At 38.0% G+C, this 25,640-nt stretch overlaps 1 protein-coding gene across 5 annotated transcripts in view; it reads right to left on the bottom strand.

Annotated features, from left to right (window-relative positions):
- ADGRG6 (adhesion G protein-coupled receptor G6) overlaps positions 1-25,640 on the bottom strand; it is a 139,331-nt gene that overhangs the window by 63,061 nt on the left and 50,630 nt on the right. For all 5 annotated transcript variants that reach the window (XM_043592481.1, XM_043592479.1, XM_043592483.1 and 2 more), the window contains exons 3-4: positions 11,118-11,459; positions 6,637-7,260 (exon numbers count right to left, since the gene is read on the bottom strand). In XM_043592481.1, coding sequence (XP_043448416.1) covers positions 6,637-7,260; positions 11,118-11,459 — 966 coding nt within the window. The remainder of the gene's footprint in view (positions 1-6,636; positions 7,261-11,117; positions 11,460-25,640) is intronic.

Here is a 25,640-nt window from a genome sequence, read left to right as displayed (position 1 = left end):
ATTTGAGATGTGAATGCAAAAAGAGGAAGGTTGGCTATGAAAGGAAGCAGAGACAGGGAGGGCGAGTTTGAAAGATTGAAAACGTAGACAAATGGACTATGGAAAAAGGCATCTGAAGAGGCAGAAGTTGAGTCTTGCCTTAGTCAGGATTCAGGTAGGATTTTACCATCAATATTTTCTGTCCACTATTCTTTCTTATCACACTCAACTTCTCCCCCCTTCTTGAAGAGTCTCACTTCTCTGTTAGGTACTTATATTTTAGTGAGGAACTTCTGAAAATTAAAAAACCTTTAAAACTCAAAATGAGAAAATGTCAGCCACTGCAACATAAGAGAGAGAGACAGAGAGAGAGAGAGACCCTTGGATGGAGTTCCTGTGCTGCTCAGATTACGCACAATGCTGGCAGTCAAAGGTTCCTTAGGCCACTTCTGGCACTGATACAGTATCTCTGGAAGACAAAGAAAGATAAGGAGACAGTGCTGTGGGAAAGAAGTTTCTAGGCTAACTACACTTCCACTGCAGTATATTGAAGGACTCAGGGTAGAAATGAGGAAAGAAAATCAGAAGAGTTATGATTTAGAGCAAGATATTTAACAATTTTCTTTAACATTTCCTCAGTTTCACTGTATGATAGCAAGTTCCAATATGTGACATCCTTGTCAGGGAAAAATAACATTTCTCAATATTTAAACTGATCAGTTGTCCTTTTTTGGGTACTCACAGTTTAGCAAATTGATACTGTATTATAAAACACTCAATAAACACTGGTTTATGACAATTCACTATGGCAACAGAAATTAAATCTGAAGACTAAATAGTGTAAGTACAAGTGACAAATTTAATCAAAAGGAAATTATACTGATAAATGAAAGCTTCCATTACAAATATACCAAATTACATAAACAAATAACTAAAATATAAAAAGGGCACACAAACTCTTTATTCCACCTGGTTCCATTTTCAGCACATCTGCATAAAAAAAGTTACTCTCGCAATTAATTTTCCTAGGTGGACATATTTATAGGCCAGATTGTTAAGGAAGAGGAACCAATTCTCATTCCTGGATAATGATATAATTAGTATCAAGGAATTATTTTCAAAATGTGACCTATGTGTGTTCACTGATGTTTATGGATACCAGAAAGGTTTTTAAGGGTATTTACTTAATATTAACTGTAACATTTAGAGCCAAATTTCCCTGGGAGGGGGGGGAAACGTAATCACTGAAAAGCTGCAAAGCTATTAATCTTTCTTCTCTCTCTGTTGTTCTTCCCAAATCCTGCCGCTTTGAAAGGAGTCTCACTATTTACACAAGTTGTGGTAAAAAAGACTGATGCACACCTAACAGCTCATCTGACATTCTACACAATGATAATCCAAATAACAGTAGCACTAAATCCTCACAGTGAGTTGCAACATTGAGAAAAAAAAATTGCTTTCAAGTCCTCTTTGCAGGATTACTAAATAGAATTTTATAAATTTTCATAAATATATTTACAACACATTATTTCTGGAAGCTATTTATGCTCATAAAGAGTTTGGACATCTTCAAAGAATAAAGTCCTTTGTAAAGATAAAGTAATTTCATCTTTATTTTATTATTTAAAAAATAATTCAGTTATCTAAAGATGCTACACTCAGTAATTTTTTTTTAGAGATGAAAGGAAGGAGCCAACAATGAGTCAGAATTTTATGGCTGTGGAAGACAGAACCGTAATAATTGAAAATGGAAGGGTAGGAATCCAAGAGTTGATGAAGCCTTGATAATTAAGCGCAAAATGCTGGAAGTGAAAAGAAAAATCAGTACCAATCCAAAAATTTCTAGAAAAGAATAACAACCAAGTTGGGTACTTAAGAATTGTGTCTTATCTCTCCATCCAAGCAGTTAATAAATGGAAGGGGTTAATAAATGCTTATTAACTAAATGTAGTTTGTTTGAACTTGGACTATTCACGGAGTTATACTGTACCACTCCTCAGGAAAGAGCAGTCATCAGTAAAATAAATAAAACTGGTATAGAAGGCACTGTCTGTTCTTTGTGAAAAGTGATGGACATTAGCCAGTATCTAAACTGAATCATAACACAGGCAAATACTTGCCATTATAATTAAAGAGTCCACTAGGAAAACCGTCTATCCATAGAGGTCATAAAACTGAATATGCTTAATAAAATTGTTCTAAGAAAAAGAATGATGCTATAAAATGAAAAAGAATTACTGCTAAATAAAGCATTTCCTTCTGGAAAAGGCTGACAAGATTAACTATGTTAATAATAAAAAAGACCTGCTGAAAATTTCTTAATTAAGGTATAATTCCCCAACAAGGCTAGTGTAGGAAAACAAAAAAAGTATAATTCTGAACTTGTTGAAACATTAATTAATTATACGTTGATTACATGAAGGCTAGGATATTTACTATTTGAAACAAATGACAGAATGTTTTAACGTTAGATGGAATCAGTTCTATTTTACCATCGTATTTTCACATTATAATTTACTCGGCAATAGACCTTTGGAAAATCTATTCATTCCTCTACCGCAAGTTGATTCTGGAATTAAAGGTCATATTTAACAGATATTGTCAGTCCAATGGAATGTCAGGCATGAAATTCTATTTTCCCATTGGTTACTGTACCGATCATTAGTTTTTGGAAATTAGTTACCATAAAGAGCAAGCCAAAATGTTCCAGAAAAAAAAAAGAAAGAAAGAAAGAAAGGTTAAAATGTTAATAGAGCAAACTTTTTTATGTGTTGAAGTTCTGCATAGCTAACAAGCTTAGATATGATCTCTGTGACAGGTATTTCCTGTCAGTTAATAAGTGACTTGGGTTCTTCAACTCCCAAAGCTGATGACTGAGCAGTGGGAAACTCCCTCTCCCGTTATGACTCCTGAAACACAGCCCAGGATATCTGAATCCATGGAATGGGGTGTTTGCATCATCATGGAATGTCAAGAGGACCACCATAAAAATTAAAGGAATTCAAATACACGGATTCTGTAACTTGTGCTCTTTCAATGAAATCATTTTGAAAACTTACAGATGGCTAAGTTACCCAAGCATGTGTTTGATGCATTCCAGTAATCCTAAGCCTTGGGAAAGGAGTTGTAAAGACAGTGTTGAAGAATATCCATAAATGAACCCTGGGGAAGGGAGAGAGGAGATCTACATTTTAGCTCACCAACTGCCTTGGCCACTTTAAAAAAAAAAAATTTCAGTTTCCTGCCTTATATTAAGTGAAGAGACTAGCTTAAGTTGGGATTCCCAAGCAGAAATGCCTACTGGGGCCAGAACGCTATCTAAAGATGGAAGGGGGTTGGCGTGGAAAGAATACAAAGAATGGTAAGGGTTGAGAAGTCCTCTCCCTCTGTAAGAAGCAGATACCACTTCCCCCCAGCTGTGTTGGCCAGGCACCAATACTAACCCAGGTTTAGTTTCTTGTTTGCCAGAGAATCCAAAAATTTATCTTTATTTCAAGTCTAATTTTTTAATGTTGGTAATAAATCATTGTTTAAAAGCATTATGTGGAACAATTACAAATAAAGGGTAACAGGTAAAGGCCACTGCCATCATCAATGTCTGAAGGCTAAATGAGCCCATAAGTGGCTGGTTTAACTACATGTGGCCCAGGAGATCTAGCAGATCTTTTCCAGTGTCATCCCAAGTATGTGCTTCAGAAACTTGGACCCTCATGATTCTTTGGACTAGTTTTAAGGATGGGCAAGGTTTCTCTTAAAGGGCCAGACAGAAAAAAATTTAGGATGGCGGGCCATGTTTCTGTCTCTCACAATCACCAACTCTGTCACTGTGGCCCAGAGGCAGCCTTAGACAATACAAAACCTCTTAGGCATGGTTGGGTTGCAAAAAAACTTTCCTAGTTTGCCAACCTCTGGTCTAGAGGATTTCTTACAGAAGTTTAGGAATCCATGTATATTCTTCACATTTTATCATACTAATGTATCCAAGAAGCAACACAGGAAAGAAATCTTATTAATTTTGCTTAAAACAAATACAATGTTGGGGCGCCTGGGTGGCTCAGTCAGTTAAGTTTCTGACTTCGGCTCAGGTCATGATCTCACTGTTCGTGGGTTCGAGCCCCACATCGGGCTCTGTGCTGACAGCTCAGAGCCTGGAGCCTGCTTCACATTCTGTGTCTCCCTCTCTCTCTGTCCTTGCCCGCTCATACTGTCTCTGCCTCTCAAAAAAAAAAAAAAAAAAAAAAAAAAAGAATAAATGTCTAAAAAAAAACAATAAACAAATACAGTGTTCATATCCTGGAAAGCTAGTGTTTTCCCACCGATCACACCTGAACCATCATACTCCTCATCCAGGCAAGAAGCAGCTCACCTACTCTAGTGTGGCTCACCTTCTAGTGCTGCATTTTCCAAAAGACGGTCTAATTTACACTTATAAGAGAGCACAGCTCTAAAACCTAACTTTTTGAGTTCACTTCCTGGCGTGGCCACTAATTAATGAAGTAACACTGCATAAATTACTTAATTTCTTTGTGCCTCAGATTTCTCGTCTGCAAAATAGGGTTGGTAATAAAACCCACATCATGGGATCTGTGTTGTAGAAAACAGTTAATATGTGTAAAGACCTTAAAACAGTACCTACTACATAATATGTATTGAGTATTCAAATTAAGCGTATAACTTAAGTATAAGCAATTATTAATATATCTACTCAAAAATTTTTTTTGGTTGCCACAGTCCTCAAACATAACCCCATAGAAAGGCAACTATTAAATGGTCTGTATTATGACTTTTTAATGGGCTATGGTGAAAACAGGTCCCTGGAGTAAAGAGAATCACCCTGGATGAAGGAAGAACATCACTGCCCTCTCACCGCTCACCATCTCACACCAAACCCACACACTTGATCTTCTCCATTTCCTCACCGAGTGAAAGACTTCTCAGGAGTCCCTGAACATCCTCAGTAGCTAAGCAGACTGAGGGGATGCTGAGGAACACCATTAGCTTCTTTACAAACTTCTTCGGTCTTCTGGAATACGGTTGTGGTTTACCCTCTGTCCAACAACCCACAAGGAGGTATCTCTCCAATGACACCACTTAATAGCCTCCCACCATTTGCAGACGCACCATGGACCACACAGAGCAATGAGTGACTTACCCTGAGGGTTAGGGGACAAGAATTCCCCAGAGCAGAAGGATACACACCGGTCGCAAACCGGGGAGGTGGTCCCGGAACTTCAAATGGGTCCCACTTTGTTCAAATTATCGGGAATGTATTTCTGGTAAAATCCCCTCCAAAGTCACATGAGAATTTCTTTTTAATATTAGACCCCTTATTCTCCTCCTCCCTTTAAAAAAATTTTTTTTAATGTTTATTTCTGAGAGAGAGTCAGAGAGACAGACAGAGCATTAGCGGAGGAGGGGCAGACAGGGAGGTAGACACAGAATCCAAAGCAGGCTCCAGGCTCTGAGCTGTCAGCACAGAGCAGATGCAGGGCTCAAACTCTCGAACTGCGAGATCATGACCTGAGCTGAAGTCGGATGCCCAACCAACTGAGCCACCCAGGTGACCCCCACTTCTTTCCTCTTTTAAGGAAAGTTATCCTGTGATTAAAAAGTATCTATTATCAACAATTTAGTCATATGACATTCAAAAGTGATGATGAAACTTCTACTTTTGTATTTTAACCAGTCTTGTAATAAAATAATGATTTCTAAAATTAACTCATGCACATAAAGAATGTTTGATAGCAGTCTATTTTAATATAATGTTGCTATATAGAATTATTTTCCTAAATATTTTGCATTTAGCTACTTCCAGTAATATCACATTTAAGTCTCTCAAAGAGCAACCATAAAGGGCAACAGATGACAAATAGTCATTTTCAAACAGAGAAAAAAAGCTCAAAGAAAAAATTGATAATTCCTGATTATCAAAGATTTTTCCATAAAATGGATATCTTTGGCATTTTATCCTGGCTGAGTAAACAGCATTCTTTTAGGTGGTGGTTGTTTATTTAAATAAGGTACTAGAAATGTCATAAAGATCAACTTTTCACGATACCTTTGTGATTAAAAACAATCACTTATTAATTTCTTTTATTTCAGTCCTGGTGTAAACATTTCTATTTGAGGTGTCCTAGTTACCACTCTTGTTACATCAGTGATAAACTGTGTGACATTTTATGACATAAGGAAAACTTTAATACGGTAGGACCAAAAGCTTTGATTGAATAAATATGGTTTGTAATCAAATGTATGCTGTGTATGGCTGAGCATACAAAATTTTAGAAATTAAAAAGCTCAGGAGCACCTGGGTGGCTCAGTCAGTTAAGCATCCGACTTCAGCTCAGGTCATGATCTCACAGTCCATACATTCGAGCCCCACGCTGGGCTCTGTACTGACAGCTCAGAGCCTAGAACCTGATTTGGATTCTGTGTCTTCCTCTCTCTTTGCCTCTCCCTCATTCATACTCTGTCTCTCAAAAATAAACATTAAAAAAAAAAAAAGCTCATTAATGACAACTACCTATACACACACACACACACACACACACACACACATATGTATATGGTGTGTGTGTGTTTATGTATAATTTCTTGTTGACCAACATCCATAGAACAATGCTTTAAAAAACAAAGTGTGAATATGCCCAGACTTACCACAGCTTAGGTTGCTTTCTGCTTTCAGAGCTAGGGTTGGGATATTCCAGAAGTCATTTTGCCAGTCGACCACATTCCCTTTCACATTACAACTGAGGTTAGAGAGGATTTTGGAATTCATGGTAAAATTCCAAAGTCGAAAGTTATAAATGTCCCCTTTTAGAGAGGCAATCTCATTGTGACTGGAGCCTAACAGCAATTTCCCATTTCCAGGAATCACTTTATTAATGGTAGAATCGCAGGGAACTGCTTCATAGTTTCTTTTGAAATTTACACCAATAAAGCCCAGAGAATTATTCCAAGTGATGCAGAGCTGCTCAAAACTTTCTGTGAAAATGTCTTCTTTATCCTTTACAGGTAACATACTGTTTAGGAAGCATTTTGAGCCAGAAATAGAAAGAAAGTAACCACTCTTGGCCTTTCCAAAACCGAGTAGCTGTGTGGAGGACGCATTTGAGTAGGAGAAGGCTGTCCATTCATGGTCTTCCTTGCCAATTTTGGTTGCTTCAAAGCAGAGAGTGAAAGCGCCGAGCTCTGGAATAGAGACACTTTTGGCAACAGATACCTGATAACTGTCTAGTGTCTGCGGTAAAATGACCTTCTGGTTCCTTAAGGACACAGCAACTAGGACAAAACATAATAACACATAAAATGTATTAACGTCAAATATGAACTAATGAGACGCAAAACATCTGATATGCCCTCCCACCCCCATCACTCTGGATCAACTGACTTTTGCCTCACACCTCCTTCATGACTGTCACAAACCCATTACCTTGTATCAGTAAAACTACACGTAATCCCATCCATATTAACTCTAATCGTTAGAGTATGTGGGATCTCACAGCAAAACTTCTGAGTTATAGCCAACCCAGTTGATAAATATCTTTTTTTAATCCCTGAACTGAAAAAGAAAATCCCAAAAACCCAAATTCAGGAAACTACTGTTTCAGGAAAGCTGTTTATACATTAAAATTTTCAAAAATATATTAGTTTTCAAATAATTTCTAAACGTAATAGCTAATAGTTCTTTTTTTCATTAACAATTGCCTTTTACTCTTCCCAAACCGTCCTCTGCTACCCTCTCCCCTTCAGAGACCCCATATCCTATTCATTTTCCCCATCACCAGGCTATTTCAGGAGCAAAGGTAAAGATAATTCTATGAAGGAGAGGCAGTCTAGTAAAAAAGTAAAAATAAAAATGGAATTTTAAGCTATATTTCCTTTACAGCTGGGTATTTGAGTTCCTTTGTGAGGGATGGCAAGGGGCAGAGGTAAAAAGGGCGACACAGCCACCTCCAATCCCAGCTCCTCCACAAAATGCAATGTGACCTTGGACACGTTACTCCACCTCTCTCTGCCTTCTTCTCCTCATCCATAAAATGAAGGACGGTGACACCTATTGCACACGTGGTCAATAGAAATCAAATAATACCTGGAAAGCACTAGAACAGTGCCTGCTATAGTCAGTATAGAGCTAGCACGGATTACTAATGTTACTGATTACTAATAATGATTACTATCATCTGCATAATATATTCAAAATAAAATGCGTTAGCCTAGTCCTTCTGTGACACATGTGAAATTATTAAGTAATACAATGCATTTCACCCTATGTTAATATAATAGACACTGTGAAACATGTACCGGTTTGAGACAGAAGTAGCTCTCCTCAAAAATTCTCTTTAATGCTGGCTTCAAGGAATGCTAGATTGAATAGATTTTAATATAGGTCTATGGTAAAGGCATCATTTTCATGTAAATATTCTAGTAAAAACTGCATGATGGAGTTTAATAGAATTGTGGATTTCAGTCTACTTTTTAAATATAAAGCACTTTATAGGTCTATTTACCCAAAGGGATACTTAAGTAATATGAACCCAGTATACTACATGTATTGTTTAAAGGGCTGGAAAGAAATATGTCCATCAATGTTTTATTAGTAGTTATGGCTAGATGACAGATGTATGGATAATTCTAACTTGCTTCTTTTTTTTTTCTAATTTCCTGTAGGGTTTTATAATTTTGAAAACATTATTTGAAAAATTAAAGCACATGTTTTCCAATTAACCACACACGCACCTAATGTGAATCACATTTGTGATTGTGACTCACAAACAGTAAATAACTCTACCACCAAAACCCAAGTTTATAATAATGAGGGTCAGTCATTTTCATAATGGTGCCTTTCTTTTTTGTTCTTTCTTTCATACATGATATTTACTTAAGAAGCTAGTCTTGAATCCTGAATTTTCCTTAAGTAAAGAGAGGCTTTAGAGAGCCCAAGATTATTCAAATGTTATGATATGCCAGAATCTGGGAAATACATTTGATAGAAATATATTTTTTCCTTTCATTAGAAATTTTTAAGGTGCTGGGAATGCAAGATGGTGTAGCCACTCTGGAAAACAGTATGGAGGTTCCTCAAAAAACTAAAAATAAAACTACCCTATGACCCATCAATTGCACTACTTGGCATTTATCCACGGGATACAGGTGTGCTGTTTCAAAGGGACACATGCACCCCCATGTTCACAGCAGCACTATCAACAACAGCCAAAGTATGGAAAGAGCCCAAATGTCCATCGATGGATGAATGGATAAAGAGGTGGTATTTATATACAATGGAGTATTACTTGGCAATCAAAAAGAATGAAATCTCGCCATTTGCAACTACGTGGATGGAACTGGAGGGTATTATGCTAAGTGAAATTAGTAAGAGAAAAACAAAAATCATATGACTTCATTCATATGAGGACTTCAAGAGACAAAACAGATGAACATAAAGAAAGGGAAACAAAAATAATATAAAAACAGGGAGAGGGACAAAACAGAAGAGACTCATAAATATGGAGAACAAACCGAGGGTTGCTGGAGGGGTTGTGGGAGGGGAGATGGGCTAAATGGGTAAGGGGCACTAAGGAATCTACTCCTGAAATCATTGTTGCACTATATGCTAACTAATTTGGATATAAATTTAAAAAAATAAAAAAATAAAACAAGTTAAAAAATAAATAAATAAAAAACAAACATACAAGAAAAACAAAACAGAAAATAACAAGTGCTGTCAAGGATGTGAAGAAGTTGTAAATTCTGTGCACTGCTGGTGGGAAAGTAAAATGGTGCAGCCACTGCAGTTGGTTCATTAAAAAAATGGTAAGAGGGTTCCTTAAAAAATTAAGATTACAGTTACCATATAATCTTGAAATTCCATTTCTGGCTATATCCAAAACTACTGAGGAAGGGTCTTGAAGAGATAATTTTTTAATGTTTACTTATTTTTGAGAGAGAGAGAGACAGAACGCAAGTAGGGGAGAGGCAGAGAAAGACAGAGAGACAGAGACACAGAATCCGAAGCAGGCTCCAGGCTCTGAGCTGTCAGCACACAGCCCAGTGCGGGGCTCGAACTCACAAGTTGTGAGATCGTGACCTGAGCCGAAGTCAGAAGCTTAACCAACTAAGCTTTCCAGGTACCCCTTGAAGAGATATTTGTATACCTATGTTCGTAGCAGCTTTACTCACAATAGCCAACAGGCGGAAGCAATCCAAGCATCCCTTAATGGATAAATGTATAAAGATATTGTGGTATGTACATACAAGGGAATATTATTCAGCCCCAGACTGGACAGAAAACTTGACTTATGGTACAACATAGATGAACTTTGAAGACATTATCCTAAGTGACATAATCCAGTCGCAAAAAGACAAATACTATATGATTCCCCTTATAGTCTAGGGAATTCAAACTCTTAAGCAGAAAGTATAGTGTTTGTCAAGGGCTGGGGGTGGGGAAAATGGGATGTTGTTGTTCTATGGATAGAGTTTCCATTTTGCAAGATGAAAAAGTTCTGTGGCTTTGTTGCACAACAGTATGAATATGCTTACCACTATGGACTTGTGCACCTAAAACTGTTTTACGATAATAAATTTTATGTTATATGTATTTTACCACAATTTAAAAAAATTTTAAGCAACTAAAAAAAAAAAGAAAGAAAGAAATTTCTAAGGTGTTTTCCTCAGGCTATGTTGTTCATTAGCTTAAGTTATAAATAACTAACTTTAATTTATATGCTAATTTTTTATATTTGTTCCGTAGCATAGTTCCCTAAAAGGGCAGCATCTTAAAAGCCTAAAATAAAATGATTTCTGAATAGGAAAATTTAAATGTTCAGTGATGTTAGAAGTACAGCTTTTAATTATTAGCTGTGGAATATCTACAATATCTTCCAAGCAGCCTTTAAATGCTCTGCATATAAACAATATAAAAGAATTCAGCTCTACTGTAACCAGATTTTGGATCTGGTAACTATATATTGCTAATGAGAATGCTGAAGGATATTAACAGATTCTTGCCCTTAAGTTCTAATCCTAATCATTCACATTCACATAAAAGAGCATAACTCTTGTCTTCTGGTCCTGGTGTTTATTGTTGAACATGCTAAATGAAAGCAGAAGGTTGGCGTCATCTTTGGTTTACATACCTCTGATGTAGCTGGCATTGAAGCCTTTCTTCTGGATGCTAAAGTCACTTGAAAAGGACACATGCATCTCATTCGCACTGGAGTTAAACGATAGGCCTTTGGCAGTTGCTCCGCAAAATTTAGTCTGGCTCTCTCCATTATCAAGGGATAATGAGTCATAAATGCAATTGGGAGCTTCTTCAATGTCGAAATCATTAAACGTTATCTGAATGATATAGCCGGTGGGGGCTCGCAGGGTCCACATGCAAGCCTGGCTGTTAGGATAGTCGTTAGGATAGCACGGAGAAGTAAATGTCCCAGAAGGGTTGGATAGGACGACTCTGCAGTTGGCACAGCCCCACACTGTTGGCCAGACAAAAGAGAAACAGAGACAAGGGTGGGGATTAGAGGCATACAATAAACCAAGAATACCACACACTGGGGACAATCAAATAGTAAACATTTTAAAATACCAAAATATAACCATGAAAAATAAAAGGAGAATGAAGCCATCTCAAGGAGAAAAAGCAAGAAAGGAACAAAAAAGTAAAAGAAAAATACAAAGTTTTAGAGCAATGATTCTTAAACTTGGCAGGGAGGGAGGGTCATATACTCTAAGAATCTGATAAAAGTTACAGGAACTCTTTCTAGTAAAACACATGAAAGCCAGTACATTGTTTTAGGGAGTATATGAGGCCTCAAGAGGCAACAATGGATTTCCTAAAGGTGCACTGGCCCAGGTTAAGAATTTCTACTCTAGACAGTAATTGAACCAGGCTGGAAGGAGTTATAGAAACGCAAAGGTAGAAGTCAATATTATAACCATAGATATAAGGGAAGATAAATACTTAGGAAATACATGTTTAAAGAGAAAGCTACCAATACAAAATAAACAAGCAAACAAGTTATATTCGGGCAGATTGTATTTTTTTCTAAAATTCAAATAAATAGCATCACCTTGCATGTGTGGAATGTTTATAGTTTTGAAAATACTTTCATTTGTTTCATTTGTTCATTACAGTTGTTACGTATATACTTGTGTGATTATCTCTTATTCATTCAGTGAATGATAATTGAGTGCCTGTTATATGGCACTATTCTAAATAGTATAGATTAGTCAACAAGAAAGACAAAGTCTATGCCAGAATGATTCTTACAATTCAGTTTGGGGCCCAAATAAATAACACAATATAATGACAGAAGGTAATATGAGGTAGGAAGAAAAGTAAAGAAATCACTTATTTCTCAACTATTAGCTCTCCAGGCCATAATCACCAGTTGGAACCAGAAACCAGGGTCTCCTGTCTTTCTATCTAGTCATGCTTTTGCAATTAATATTCACGTTTCTTTCTATAGTTGTATAAATGTAGGCGGTAATTTCATGTATTCAACATTCTGGATAAATAAAGTGCCATAAAACTGACATTTACACTTTCAAACAGTAAAATACTTTGGCCATGTTAATGGAAATCACTCTAAATGTATTGTACTCCTCCCTCTTTTACTGGGTTGAATAAAATAGGCAATAACTTTTCTTGAACATGGTAGTTACTACAAATACTGCTTATTCTTCCATGATTCAGTGAAAGAAACAAGGACTTATCAGATACACTACACTGCTCAAGTTAGGTTTTTCTTTTTTCTTTTCCCTGTGGCCACCTTGTGTTATGTGCTGTATCCTTGACAACTCTGTTCCCCATCAATTCTTTCTAACTTGCCCTCCGTCTGCTTTTCCTCCCTGGGTTTCCATTGTCTTGTACAGGGCTGAAGACAGAGGAAAACAATTTATGATCACTAAGTGTTGGCCAAATGCCTTCTCTCATCCATCCTTGAGCCACCACATTCGTCTCCTTTGTAGCTTTAATCAGAGCAGTGTATTACTTCCACTTGTGACATTATTTGCTTCTTGTCGGCTTCTCTGAGCCCAACAAGCAGAGTATGTACTGTTATACTCACTATCTTACTCCTCAGGACCTCACAGCATCCCTGGGGCATGGAAGACTTTCAATAAAATTTGTTAAATTTATGAACAAATAAATGAATAACTTAAATCAATGGAAACATGTCTCAATTAAAGAAGGATGAAGTACGGTATAAGCCAAACAAAGTCTAAGTCAGAAAAAGACAGCGTGCATGAACTCTGGAATATCTCTTTGGATGGGGCTTTAGGGCTCTTTCTTCCAGTTATTTCACTCATAGTATAGGACTGAGAACACTGGGCCTGACACTTTAGCTTCCTGTTACTGTACCTTGGGCTCAAGAGAGAGAAATAATCCTAATAGATTAACAGGAATGTATCCAGTAAAAGGCACTGAAGATTAAAAAAGAAAAAGAGAAAAGAAAATAAGATACAATCTCTGTGTCATCTCAACATGCATGAAACAACAGCATTTTTCCAAAATAAAATGCTATCCACTACATCCAAAACCCAACTACTGTTCATGAATTCCTTTAGCCTGATGTACATATTTTTGGTCAAATTCTTCTCTAAGAGCTGAATGAAAGGTATAGGAAAGTTCAATCTGTCCACATGGATGCTGTAATCTCAAACAAGTTAATCTCCTCAGTTTCACTATCTTCACGCAATAATAAAAGCACCTACCTCCCAAGGTTATTGAGAGGATTAGATAGGTTAATGCAAGGTCCTTGGAGCCACACAGTTAGTACTATATAAATGTTAACTATTATTAATCATTACTATAACACAGAATCTGTGCATCAATAATTTAAGAGAGAAAAAAAAAAAACAGCACTCCACTTTAATAGAATCTCTTTTTCCCTTAGGCCCTCTTTAGGATGAAAAAGAGAAAGGGAAGACACCCATAATATCTATTAAAAAAAAAAAACATTTACAGCATTCTTCCATATGATTTTCATCTATAGTTGCAAGATAGCATTTAGAGATAGTGCTACTAAATAGAGATTATTTTAGCTGGATGAAAAATCGGTTAAACTAGGTATAGTATCATCATGTTAATCATATTTATAGATAACTTCACGGTAAAGGGCTTTCACATATACTATCTGACATCATAACAACCCTGGGAATTAATACCACCTCTATCTTCAGATGAAACAAATAAGGCTGATACAGATTATGTAGCTTGCCCAGAGTTACACATCTAATTGATAAGAGGACCAAGATTCAAACCAGCTCTTCCGAATGTAAGTCTAGTGTTTTCCTAGGGAAAAAAAAAAGTTTCCACAACTAAACAAAAGACAGCAAAGTGGTGGGCTCAAATACTATTTTAAGAGACAATGTTTTCTAGTGGGCAATTTCTTAAACATAGTGTAATCACCCTGATATCAATATATTTTAAGAAACTAATTTTGAAATATTTTAGTAAAGAATACTAGGTAGTCTAAAATATGGTGATTTGAATTTGCCCATTTAGAGCAATCATATGTCACGATTAATTGATTCCTATACAATGAACTAGTTCATTAAGAAATTAATTTGTTCTCTCTTGGGATGCCTGGGTGACTCAGTCAGTTAAGCATCTGACTCTTGATTTCAGCACAGATCATGATTCATCGTTCATGGGATCGAGCCCAGCAATGGGGTCTGTGCTGATAGTGCAGAGCAGGTGTGGGATTTTGTCTCTCTCCCTTTCTCTGCCCCTCCCCTGCCCATGCTTGCAGGCTCTCTCCCTCTCTCTCTCTCTCAAAATAAATAAACATTTTTTTTTAAAGAAATTGATTAGTTCTCTCTTAAAGGCATAGCTACTTAAGTAAGGGGTGCCTGGGTGGCTCAGTTGGTTAAATGGCCAGCTTCACTCAGGTCATGATCTCACAGGTCATGGGTTCGAGCCCCATGTTAGGCTCTGTGCTGACAGCTCACAGCCTGGGGCCTGCTTCAGATTCTGTGTCTCTCTCTTTCTGCCCCTCCCCTGCTTGAGCTCTATCTCTCTATGTCGTTCAAAAATAAATAAATGTTAAACAAAAAAAAAATTTAAAGGCACACCTACTTAAAAAGATAGCTCCTAAAGTAGCCACTGAATGAGGTCTTGGTAAAACCAGAGTTAACATATTTTCTCAACAATACTCAACTCAAAATATCTGGCTCAAATGGTTTTCAAAGACGGATACAGTAACATATTCACACCTATAAATTTATACAAGCAAAGTTTTCCAGTAATCTAAACAACAAACCAAATACCACCCCTAGCTCTTGTCTATGCCTGCAAAGGTTTAGCAAGAATTTACTTACGCTTACTTCCCTTATTTTGCAAAACTTTATTCTTCAAAGAAATTCCAATCTAAGATTGAAAACCTCCCAGTCATGCCAAAGCCTATTTCGATTTATAAAGAGCATTTAGATCCAGATTTAATAATCGTTATCTTTTGTTCTGCTGTTTTTTTGGGTTTTTTTTTTTGTTGTTTTTTTTTAATCTCAGAGATTTGGATTCTTACTCCAACCTGGTTTCAAGTACTTGCCTGTAACTCAAATAGTATGTTCTTTAAAATTTAAGGCAGGAGTATCCGGCTCCAAAAGATAAATCAAAAGAAATCCATTTTAGCTGCTTTCAACACAGATCTGTAGATGGGATAACTGGTTTTCCTATACTGTGTTAAGTGGTGAACAAAATGCATACACTTAAATCTTATTTTTTTTATTTGGATGCGTATAAAACTGTCGCTGATCGGGGCGCCTCGGTGGCGCAGTTGGTTAAGCGTCCAACTTCAGCCAGGTCATGATCTCGCGGTCCGTGAGTTCGAGCCCCACGTCAGGCTCTGGGCTGATGGCTCAGAGCCTGGAGCCTGTTTCTGATTCTGTGTCTCCCTCTCTCTCTGCCCCTCCCCCGTTCATGCTCTGTCTCTCTCTGTCCCAAAAAAAAAAAAAAAAAAAAAAAAACAAACTGTCGCTGATGAATTTGCTGGAAAACCTAGCTGGTGAAAATCATCTCCAGAAAATGATGCTTTAAGTCGCCTGTTCAGTTTGCATCCATCTGGAGTCATTGTTTGAATTATCTATGTGAATAAATTACATTCTAATGAATAAAGGTTATTAGTTGCTTAAAAAGGTTTAAAATATTTAGTAGCCGTGGTGGTTTCTGAAGATGACGTGTAAAGGCCAACCACTGAGAATTCCAGGATCGGTTCTAATGCCTAACCCTTCACAAAGCCAGGAAGAGCCACACAGGGTTGCTCCAGATCAAGTAAAATGCTGCCAGATGTAACGCTGCTAAAATGTCAAATAGAAATAATACTTTAGATGCTGGCATATATTGATTGACTGATAATATACAAAACTATACATAATACAGAGTCATTACAGTGAAGTGTTTAAATTTAAGTGATTTCAGGCCTCTGTGCATATTTTTTCAGGACAGCAGAGAATCTGAAGGCAGTCTGGCTGTGACATCTGCGTTTCTGTCAATGTGACACACTTGGCAAGCTCCCCCTCCCCAGCCCGCCCCACCCCGCCTCTGCAAACCCTACACTCAAAGACAGCATTTCCATGGACGGGAGGATCCCTCCTAAACCAGGGTTACACTGGTCATTCCAATCTCCTGCTGGAATTTCCAGCAGCCAAGCAAGGATATCAATTCACTCCCAAAGTCCTCCTAAAATACTGTTTTCCCCAGAGCTAACCAGAAAATGGTTTGACTTCCCACTGTGATGTTTCAGCCTCAAAACATTCTTTGGAGGCACCACGAATATGAAGCTATCGCAATGACTTGCACATTAGTTCAAAAGGGTACCATTTTACTTGAATCAGTTAAGTCTGATATGGCCAGAAAATTAACAAGAAGTTGAAAGTTCCTTGATGAAGCACCATTAAGCTTGACAACTTTTTTTTGAATCTTCAAACCGATTCATATGCATCACACCTTCAGATACATTTCTATCTTCTATAGTATTGTTCATGTTTAAGTTCTATCTTCTATAGAATCTATCTTAAGATTGTTCTATCTTCTCTAGTATTGTTCAAGTCTTGCCTTTCCATAACCACTGGAGCATTAAGAACATTCCATACGTAACTCTGAAAGGTAATATTTTCTGAACCAATGAGTGAAATGATGGAAATGCTTCCAGATTCACTTTATTATGTAGCTATATCTCCCTTGCAAGAGGATTAAACACACAAGCACATGTGCATGCATATGCACGCACACCCACACACATGTTCATGGGAAACTGTTCTCTCTTAACCAGTGGTTGAATCCTTCTCCAAGCGTTTAAAAAACAAAACAAACAAAAAAACAATCTAAAGGCAATGCATAATTTGAAACAACCTAAAGCTGTAGGGGCGATCACTTAATCTAGCTTTTCTGGTTAGTATGTTCAAGTCTCTTATCCCCTTCCATATTCCTGCACTGCAAACCCCAACTCTGTATTCATCCAGCCATGGACCTTCTTCCTCTCTAATACATGGGCTTCTGAACACTGCTGAAAAGAATCCACAACATTGTTCAGATTGTTTATATTATAGCGGCTTCCAATTTTATCTCACTCACCCTTTTCAACACTTGATGTCTCTGAACACTCCCAGATTCTTTAGTAGTCTTTTCACTCATAGTTCCTACCTTCTCCTTATTCTCCTCCTGCCCTTCTCTCAGCCCTCTCTCACTGGACACTGTCCTGTTCACACTGTCTAACTCATCCCTTACCATCCCCATATCAACTCATAGGCACCTGCTCTAACTGCGCTCACAATCTTTTCTATTTCAAGTGTGATTCTCAGACCCACAGTTTCAGCATCACCTGGAGCTTGTTAGACACACAGAATCAACCAGACCTACAAAACAAAATCTGTATTTTACAAAAGATATTCTGGTGACTCATAAGTACATCAAAATCTGAGAGGTACTCCCTTAAATCACAACATACTACGGAAGCCAGTCACAATCTCCGTGCATACACCTTCTCCCAAAGGGATTTCCCCTCCCACATCTCACGCAGTCATATTGGTAACCATCACCCCAGGGAAGGATCCCTGACCTGAAGGGAACCAAATCACAGTCTCAGCTACTCAGTCAGATTTTCTCTCTGAGAAAGTGAAGTTAGGGACACAGATAATTTATTCAGAGAATGATGAAAAATAGAATGCCAAAGTTATACAAACTGAAAAACAGTGGCTACCTTGCCCACTTGCAAACAAAGGGCACTGATGGGCAGAGAAAAGAGAAAGAGAACAGATGTAGAAAACAGAGAGGTGAGGGGCGCCTGGGTGGCGCAGTCGGTTAAGCGTCTGACTTCAGCCAGGTCACGATCTCGCGGTCCGTGAGTTCGAGCCCCGCGTCGGGCTCTGGGCTGATGGTTCAGAGCCTGGAGCCTGTTTCCGATTCTGTGTCTCCCTCTCTCTCTGCCCCTCCCCCGTTCATGCTCTGTCTCTCTCTGTCCCAAAAATAAATAAACGTTGAAAAAAAAAAAGAGAGGTGAGAGAAAATCAAAACTGTGAGAAACACAGAGACTTTAATTTTAGACATTCCATGTCCAGAAATCAATGGAAGGAGCTGTTCTTTGTGGCTTTTCATTGAATTCTAGGACAAGAATTTATACCTACCATCTCACTTCTCTTTATCTGGCTTTAGTAGATTTCTGTTCCTTACAACCAAGTGTGCCTCAAGGCACTACTTTACAGGGCTCTCCTCTCCCTTCAGTTTTTGTATGTCTACACTCATTCTCTCTGGATGATGTCATCCAAACCCAGGCCTTCATTATGTTCAAATGCTGGTGACACGCATATCCTATTTAGCACCACACCCACACTTGTGAATGTCTACTCAATGTCTCCACTTGAAGGTCTCATAGATCCCTCAATTCAAATACCATTCCTCAAATTATTTGTTTTTATCCACTTTATAGTTGTTAGTAGCATGAGAAACATCCAAACTAGACCTCTGAATATCCTCCTCTGTCTTCTTTCTCCCACGCCTTCTCGAATTTTTATCCAGGACTATGACATTATCTTATCCATGGTTATTTAATTCATCTCCTTATCCCATTCCCATGGCTACTTAGCTTAAGTTTCACATCTTTTCTCTCTTTTGGCAAAAGCTCAGTAGCTAGCCTCTTTGTCAATAGTCTTGTCACCTCCAACTCATCCTCCACATCACTACAAGAAAGATCTATGAAAATGCAAATGTAAGTATAAAAATGTTTTCTCTAACTCAAAATCTTCTCTGGGATCCAAAAGGACAAGCCCTCTTTGAATGACACATACAGCACTCTATACTGTCCTGTTCACACTGTCTAACTCATCCCTTACCATCCCCATATCAACTCGCTCAATAAATACTTATTAAGTAAGCATCTCTGCACCTAGCACTGTGCTGGCTGCTAGGAATACCAAGCATATCGTGGACAGGATATAATCCCTGACTTTATGGAACATACAGATTATTTCAAATACAGATAAATAGATAGCAATAGCACACTGTGCAAATTGCTCTGATAGAGCAGGTAGATGAGTGCAATCACCTAGGTGTAGACTTCGTAGAAACAGTGCCATTTCTAACAGATGAGAGAAACTAAGACCTAAATATGCAGCACGGAAGTGGGCCAAGTTAAGAGGGAGGCAGGGGAGAAAAAGAGAAGTGTTCTGGGCAGTAGGTCAACAGGTGCAAAGACCAGCAGGTAAAAGAGCTAGCTGACTGTTCAAGTAACCTAAGAGTTTAGTTTTGTGGAAATGTAGTATCTAAAGTGGGGTGAAATAGGAGATAAAGAGTGACAAGGTAGGCAGAATTCTGTAAACCACACTAAAAAAAAAAAAAAGAAAAATTATAGTAAAAGCAGAAAATGAAAAGGTTTTAATTATGGGAAAGCAAAACAATCAGATTTGTATTTAACACAGATTTTTTTTTTTTTTAAATCCTTACTCTTGCATACATAAACCACAGAAAACTACCAGTGAACAAAGATCTTTGTAAGAATCACTGCAGCCTCATTCAAGGGACTTGACAGAGGACCAGAAGAAAAAGACAGCGAACTACCCTGGCAGCTTATTTGGGGAGAGCAAAGAACAGTCCCAGCAGTAGGAAGACTAATTCTACAGGGACTTCCTGCAGCAGAGCCTAACTGCCGATGGGTAAGATATAAAAGCAGCAAAGCGACCAATCCCATGTTCATCGAAGATCTGTTTTACTCTGATCTTCCGTGTTTTATCACCCCTGACGAAAAACTGAGGGAACTATGAAAAACAAGCACCCACCTAATGTTCATTTCACTTGAGAATGTCACAGAAAACTTTTCCATATGGATTATCGAGGCAGTGCTGCAAAGTAAAACTGGTTTGTTTTGGCACTAAACCAGAAAAATAGTGCTAAATAAAACCAACAGAAGTGGAGAATATCTTATCCTAATTACAGCTAATTATAGTTCTAATAGCCATGAAGGCAATGATGTCATTATTGGCTCATCAGCACATTACTAACTTCTTGAGCACATGAATGCAGCTAATGAGATAATCCATATAAAATACTAGGACTGCACTTGGTTGTCAGTAAGATGCCCAAATAACATTAGTTTTTGGTGCTGTGATTGTGGTTATTAATAGTGGAGCATGTTAGCAATGTTTCAGATCATTTGTTCATTCATTCAATTTTCTGGGCCCCTACTTTCATTCGTTTCTAGTTCTGTCTTAGGTATCTTTACATATGGTTATCGGAGGATGGTCAGGGTTGGAGGTAGGAGTGAAAAGTTATTGCTTCCAATTTATTCCATGTTATGTGGTGCAGGTGAAGAACCTGAAATTAATAGCTAGAACAAGTTTCGGTTTAACCTACCCTCCCAATAAGTTGGGAGAATATATTGGGAAGAAGATGGCAGTGGCAGAGTAAATGTGCACTGTAGCTCAATTTTTCCAAATGAGTCTTTAATTTCAGGGCATTAAACACACACACACACACACACACACACACACACACACACACACACACATTCAGGCTTGTACATATAAATGACAGCCATTTAAATAGTGATAGCTTAGAGAAAAGTACATTATAGATGCAACTGGCATAATTTTGTCCCTTTATGGAATACTTTTTATGTAAACATTTTAGTAATAAGGGCTGATGTAAAAATTCCATAATATAGATTTTTAAAATAAAAATGTTTTTTCAGTAAGAGTTTCCATTTTATACATAAATAGGTTGTTTAAATACGCTGTCTCACTGCCTTAACTTAATCCGTTACTGGAATTAATTACTTTTCAAAATATTTATATAATGTCAACTTTGCACACAGATCTCAAGAATAATATATTAGAGGACAGTCTGAAAGAGAGGGAAGAAGAGAAATAGATGATCTTAAGTTTGTTCAACACTCTCTGAAATTAAACTTTAAAAGGATATCTTCTATTCCAACTCCTTTCTAGCTAAATCAAAGATCTAATAAAAAATGGTTTGTTATTATTTTTGAAAAACAACACTATGGCAAGAACAATAGACTCGTGATGCTGAACTAGAAGCTCTCTCAAGATCCCCTCCAGATCTAAAATTGTACCTTCCAAGAAGGTAAAATACTTCTTTAAAATTTCAGTACAAGCCAAACAATCCTTCCATATACACAGAAGCAGAGAATTGATAATTACAAAAACTATAATAACCACTAGAATTTGGTGGGTGATTACTTTGTGCCAGGTGAGAGAAAAGTACATTGGCTTCCTCTTGAAATAATCTGTTTATGTGACTATTTGGTAATACTACAAGTGGATCACAGTAGATTCTGGTCTTGACTCTTCCATTAACCAACCATGGGATCTGGGCTAGTCACTAGCCATGGAGGCCTTGGTATCCACGTGTGAAAAAAAAAAATGTCTCTTCTAGTTCTAAAACCCTAGTTTGGTGATAGATTCAGTTCCTCACACACAGTAGAGCTTCAATTGCTCCCTTTAGCAGGAGGAAGCTTCCGGGAGAGTCATGGAGATATCTGACACTTCTGGAAGGGAAAGAATGTGATGTATATATAATTCACCAGATTATGAGGCAACAGGGTCTTTTTGAGCATTCACGAGTCCCCGCCTGTTTGAGTTCATTTGTCCGCTCTGGAGCTGTAAATCAGGCAACACAGGTTGAATGGAATTAGACCTAATGGTCAGCAAACATCCTGGCTTCTGGGATATATTCCGACTGCTCAAGAAAATTTCCACATCTTGCCAACAGTAGTTATTGTGCTATTTTGAATATTGCTGGCTTAAAATTACACAGCAAGCTGTCTCAGATTGTGAAGATTTAGAGTGTGGTTACATCGGGGGGGGGGCGGGGAATCACCTACTTTCTACCTAATGTAGCTGCTTTAGTGTGTTCTTGATGCCTACAAGCTTACTTTACAAAAGAAAAACCAGTTAATTACTTTTATAAAGTTAATACACCTATTGAGAAGTGAAGTTGAATTTTGGTTTGCCACACCACTGCCAAAATGTTTATCTAATTTTGAATTGCTCCGGGTTGGGGACGAGGTGGTGTAGGCACAAGCTCTGTAGTGCCTCTGGCAGGCGATGCACATCCAGGCGATTCCAACAACTTCTCCACATCTACACTGCTTCACCTCTACCCCGGGGACCCTCCACATCAACCACACAATCTGCAGTAAAAACACACTTGAAAAAGTTCATGAAAGTCACGGAACTTTGTAATCACAAACTTCCAGGATAGTATAAGAATCTACTTGCTTCCTGTCTGTTAGTCAGTTTTGTTTTTAAACTCCAGAAAACTGGGACAGTGACTTGTGATAGGTGGGTGAATAAGGTCGCACCTGCAGGCAAGCCAGAGAGAAGGCCAAACCACCAAAAGTGGGCGGGCTGGGTGGTCTACAGAGCAAACAGTGCAGTGTGTTTCCTTTTGGAGGCACAGACCTAAGAACAGAAGTTTGTAGAGGTCTGAACTGGGGCAAACTGACTGTCACTGGAGAGCCTAGGAGTGCTCAAGCTGCAAACATCTGTTTTGCTCAACTATTTGAGGGGCTTAATGATCACTCGAAATTTCTGTCAAATTGCTTCTACGCTCCTGACTATTTGGCTTTGCAGTGTTGTTTGAGAAAAAAGGGAAACATTATTTTTAACATACAGATTCCTTTCATGATCCCATGTAGAATATCAAGTAGACAACTTTGGGAGGGTGTTCACTAAGGAAGTGACTTTGGAACAATAATAGGTATAACACTATCCTGGATAGTGCAAGTTATAACACAGAGTGTTGTAATAACACTGATGAAGAGGCAGACTGAGCCCCAGAGAATTTTGCAATGACACAGGGAAGTCCATTTTACAGAAAAACTGAAAGGGAAAGTTCAAATAATGGCAGGTTGGGATTCCAATGTAAATACAAAGCTTTAGATACATATACATCTTTCTAGGGAAGGGTATATATGATGGGAAGACTCTGTCCTTCTGGCATCAAATCTGAGCCCCCCAAAAGATGAGAAACTTTTGATCTGGGGATTCTTTAATAATGCATTAAAGTAAATAGGAGATATGTGGATAACATATCTTTCTGAAAGTTACTTACTAAGATAATTTGAGTTGAGTCTCTACTCAAGAAAATCAAAAGGATTTTCTTCTCCCTCCAATATACACAGCTGACTTTCAGAGTTTTTTGTTTTCTTTTTTAAATGTTTATTTACTTAGAGAGTGAGAGAGAGCATGCACGTACTCATGTGAGCAGGGGAAGGGGCAGACAGAGAAAGAGAGAGAGAGAATCTCAAGCAGGCTCCATGCTGTCAGTGCAGAGCCCGGTGCAGGGCTCGATTCCACAAACCTGCAAGATCATGCCTTGAGTCATAATCAAGAGTTGGACACCTAACCTACTGAGCTACCCAGGTGCCCCTTGACTTTCAGTCTTTTAGATGAGCAAGACACTAGGAATTTTTGTGAAGGACCACCCAGCCAGCGTGGCCCTGTTCTGTGTGGAAAGACTGTTAGCCTCACAATGCAAAATGGGCCAAAAAGCAAAGTTGATATTTTAATAAAAGTTAATATTTGCTTGTAAAGTGGTGGAAATAGCTTACATACATGCGATTTTGCCTGAAAGGAATAGTGTTTTAAATTACTAAAAATACTTTTTTCTCTACATCATTTTTATGGATATTATTTTATGATACTTTACAAATTTATTTTCTATAAAATTAAGCCACGATTCAAAAGAAGACAAGGCGGGTGAAGTTCCTCAGTCGCTATTTGTCTCATAACAAACAGAATTTGTAAGAAACATACGTATCACACAGAACTTAAGATGCAGGCCAGAGGCTCCTGGTTAAAACGTAAGAGCAAAGGTTCTAAGTGCCTGGATGGAAGACAACATAGGGCTGACAAATGGAGGATCACATGTGGTCATTAACAACTCAGACACCACAAAGCCCTGCCCACAGAACGAGGAAAAAAAAAGAAAGCAAAACCTTAAAGGACAGCCTGTCTTGCCATTTGTTTACTATATTTGAACACTTGCTCCCAGGAAAGCTGAAAATTAAACACCTGTAGTTCACAGAAGTTCTTTTGGGCACCAATCTAAATTTCTAGTTGAACTGGCTTTGAAGTTGCTCCTATGCCAACATCTTTACAGCTGCTCTCAGTATGTAAACCCTGCATACACTTGACTAGAAATAGCACATTGACTGGCTGGAACTTTCTGCACAGCGTTTCAGTGAAAGACACTACTGTCCTCTAAAGCACATTATTCAACAATTAGATTTGGGCTGCCGATGCAAAAGACAAAGGCGGCACTATATCCTGTTCCATTCAATCAATTTTCTTCATGATGTCATGCTTAGGTACAGCCTTTCAATTCACAGTTTGATTTTTTTACGTGGCTTCTAGTGATGTACAAGTCACTTAAAAAGATGTACATCTACCTCCGGGGGTACACTCATTTCAGAAATATGAGGACTTTGGTTAGAAAATCTCCTAAGTTGGAGTAACTGGTCTATTAAAACCATTAATAAGGGTGCCTGGGTGGCTCAGTCAGTTGAGTGTCCGACTTCGGCTCAGGTCGTGATCTCGCGGTCTGTGAGTTTGAGCCCCGCGTCAGGCTTTGTGCTGACAGCTCAGAGCCTGGAGCCTGCTTCAGATTCTGTGTCCTCCTCTCTCTCTTTACCCCTCCCCCACTCATGTTCTGTCTCTCTCTGTCTCAGAAATAAACATTAAAAATTTTTAAAAAATAAAAATAAAACCATTAATAAAGGCAAATGTGAATGCTAATGAAATTTTAATGAAAAAAGTACATCTGATTGTCCCCCACTTGGTACATCATCCAAGTAATATTAATGTGCTTATTCTTTTGCTGTCTTTTGTGGATTAAAAAAAAAGAAAAAGAAAAGACAATGTCAATGCTCAGTTTATGTGATTCAGAGTTTTAGGAAAAGGCCGGGAGGGAATATGTTACACTAAGAGTGTTTGATAGAAGATGGGATTGAATCATTGCAAGGCGAGTGGTATCTCGTTAGCCACAAGTGGAAATGTGTTACGGCAGATTAAACGATTACATTTTCCTGTCATCCTCCTTTGGTAGCTGGTAATAAGAAATACAAAGAAGTAAAATAAAATATATTCTGGACACGGCTTGGGTGGGAGCCTTTTGCTGTCTGCTTCCCCTTTGATTCTTTGGG

The sequence above is a fragment of the Prionailurus bengalensis genome, chromosome B2 (genome assembly GCF_016509475.1).
Source record: "Prionailurus bengalensis isolate Pbe53 chromosome B2, Fcat_Pben_1.1_paternal_pri, whole genome shotgun sequence".
Taxonomy (NCBI): domain Eukaryota; kingdom Metazoa; phylum Chordata; class Mammalia; order Carnivora; family Felidae; genus Prionailurus; species Prionailurus bengalensis.
The sequence above is the reverse complement of the archived record's forward strand: the minus strand, read 5'-3'. Positions and strand labels throughout refer to the sequence as shown.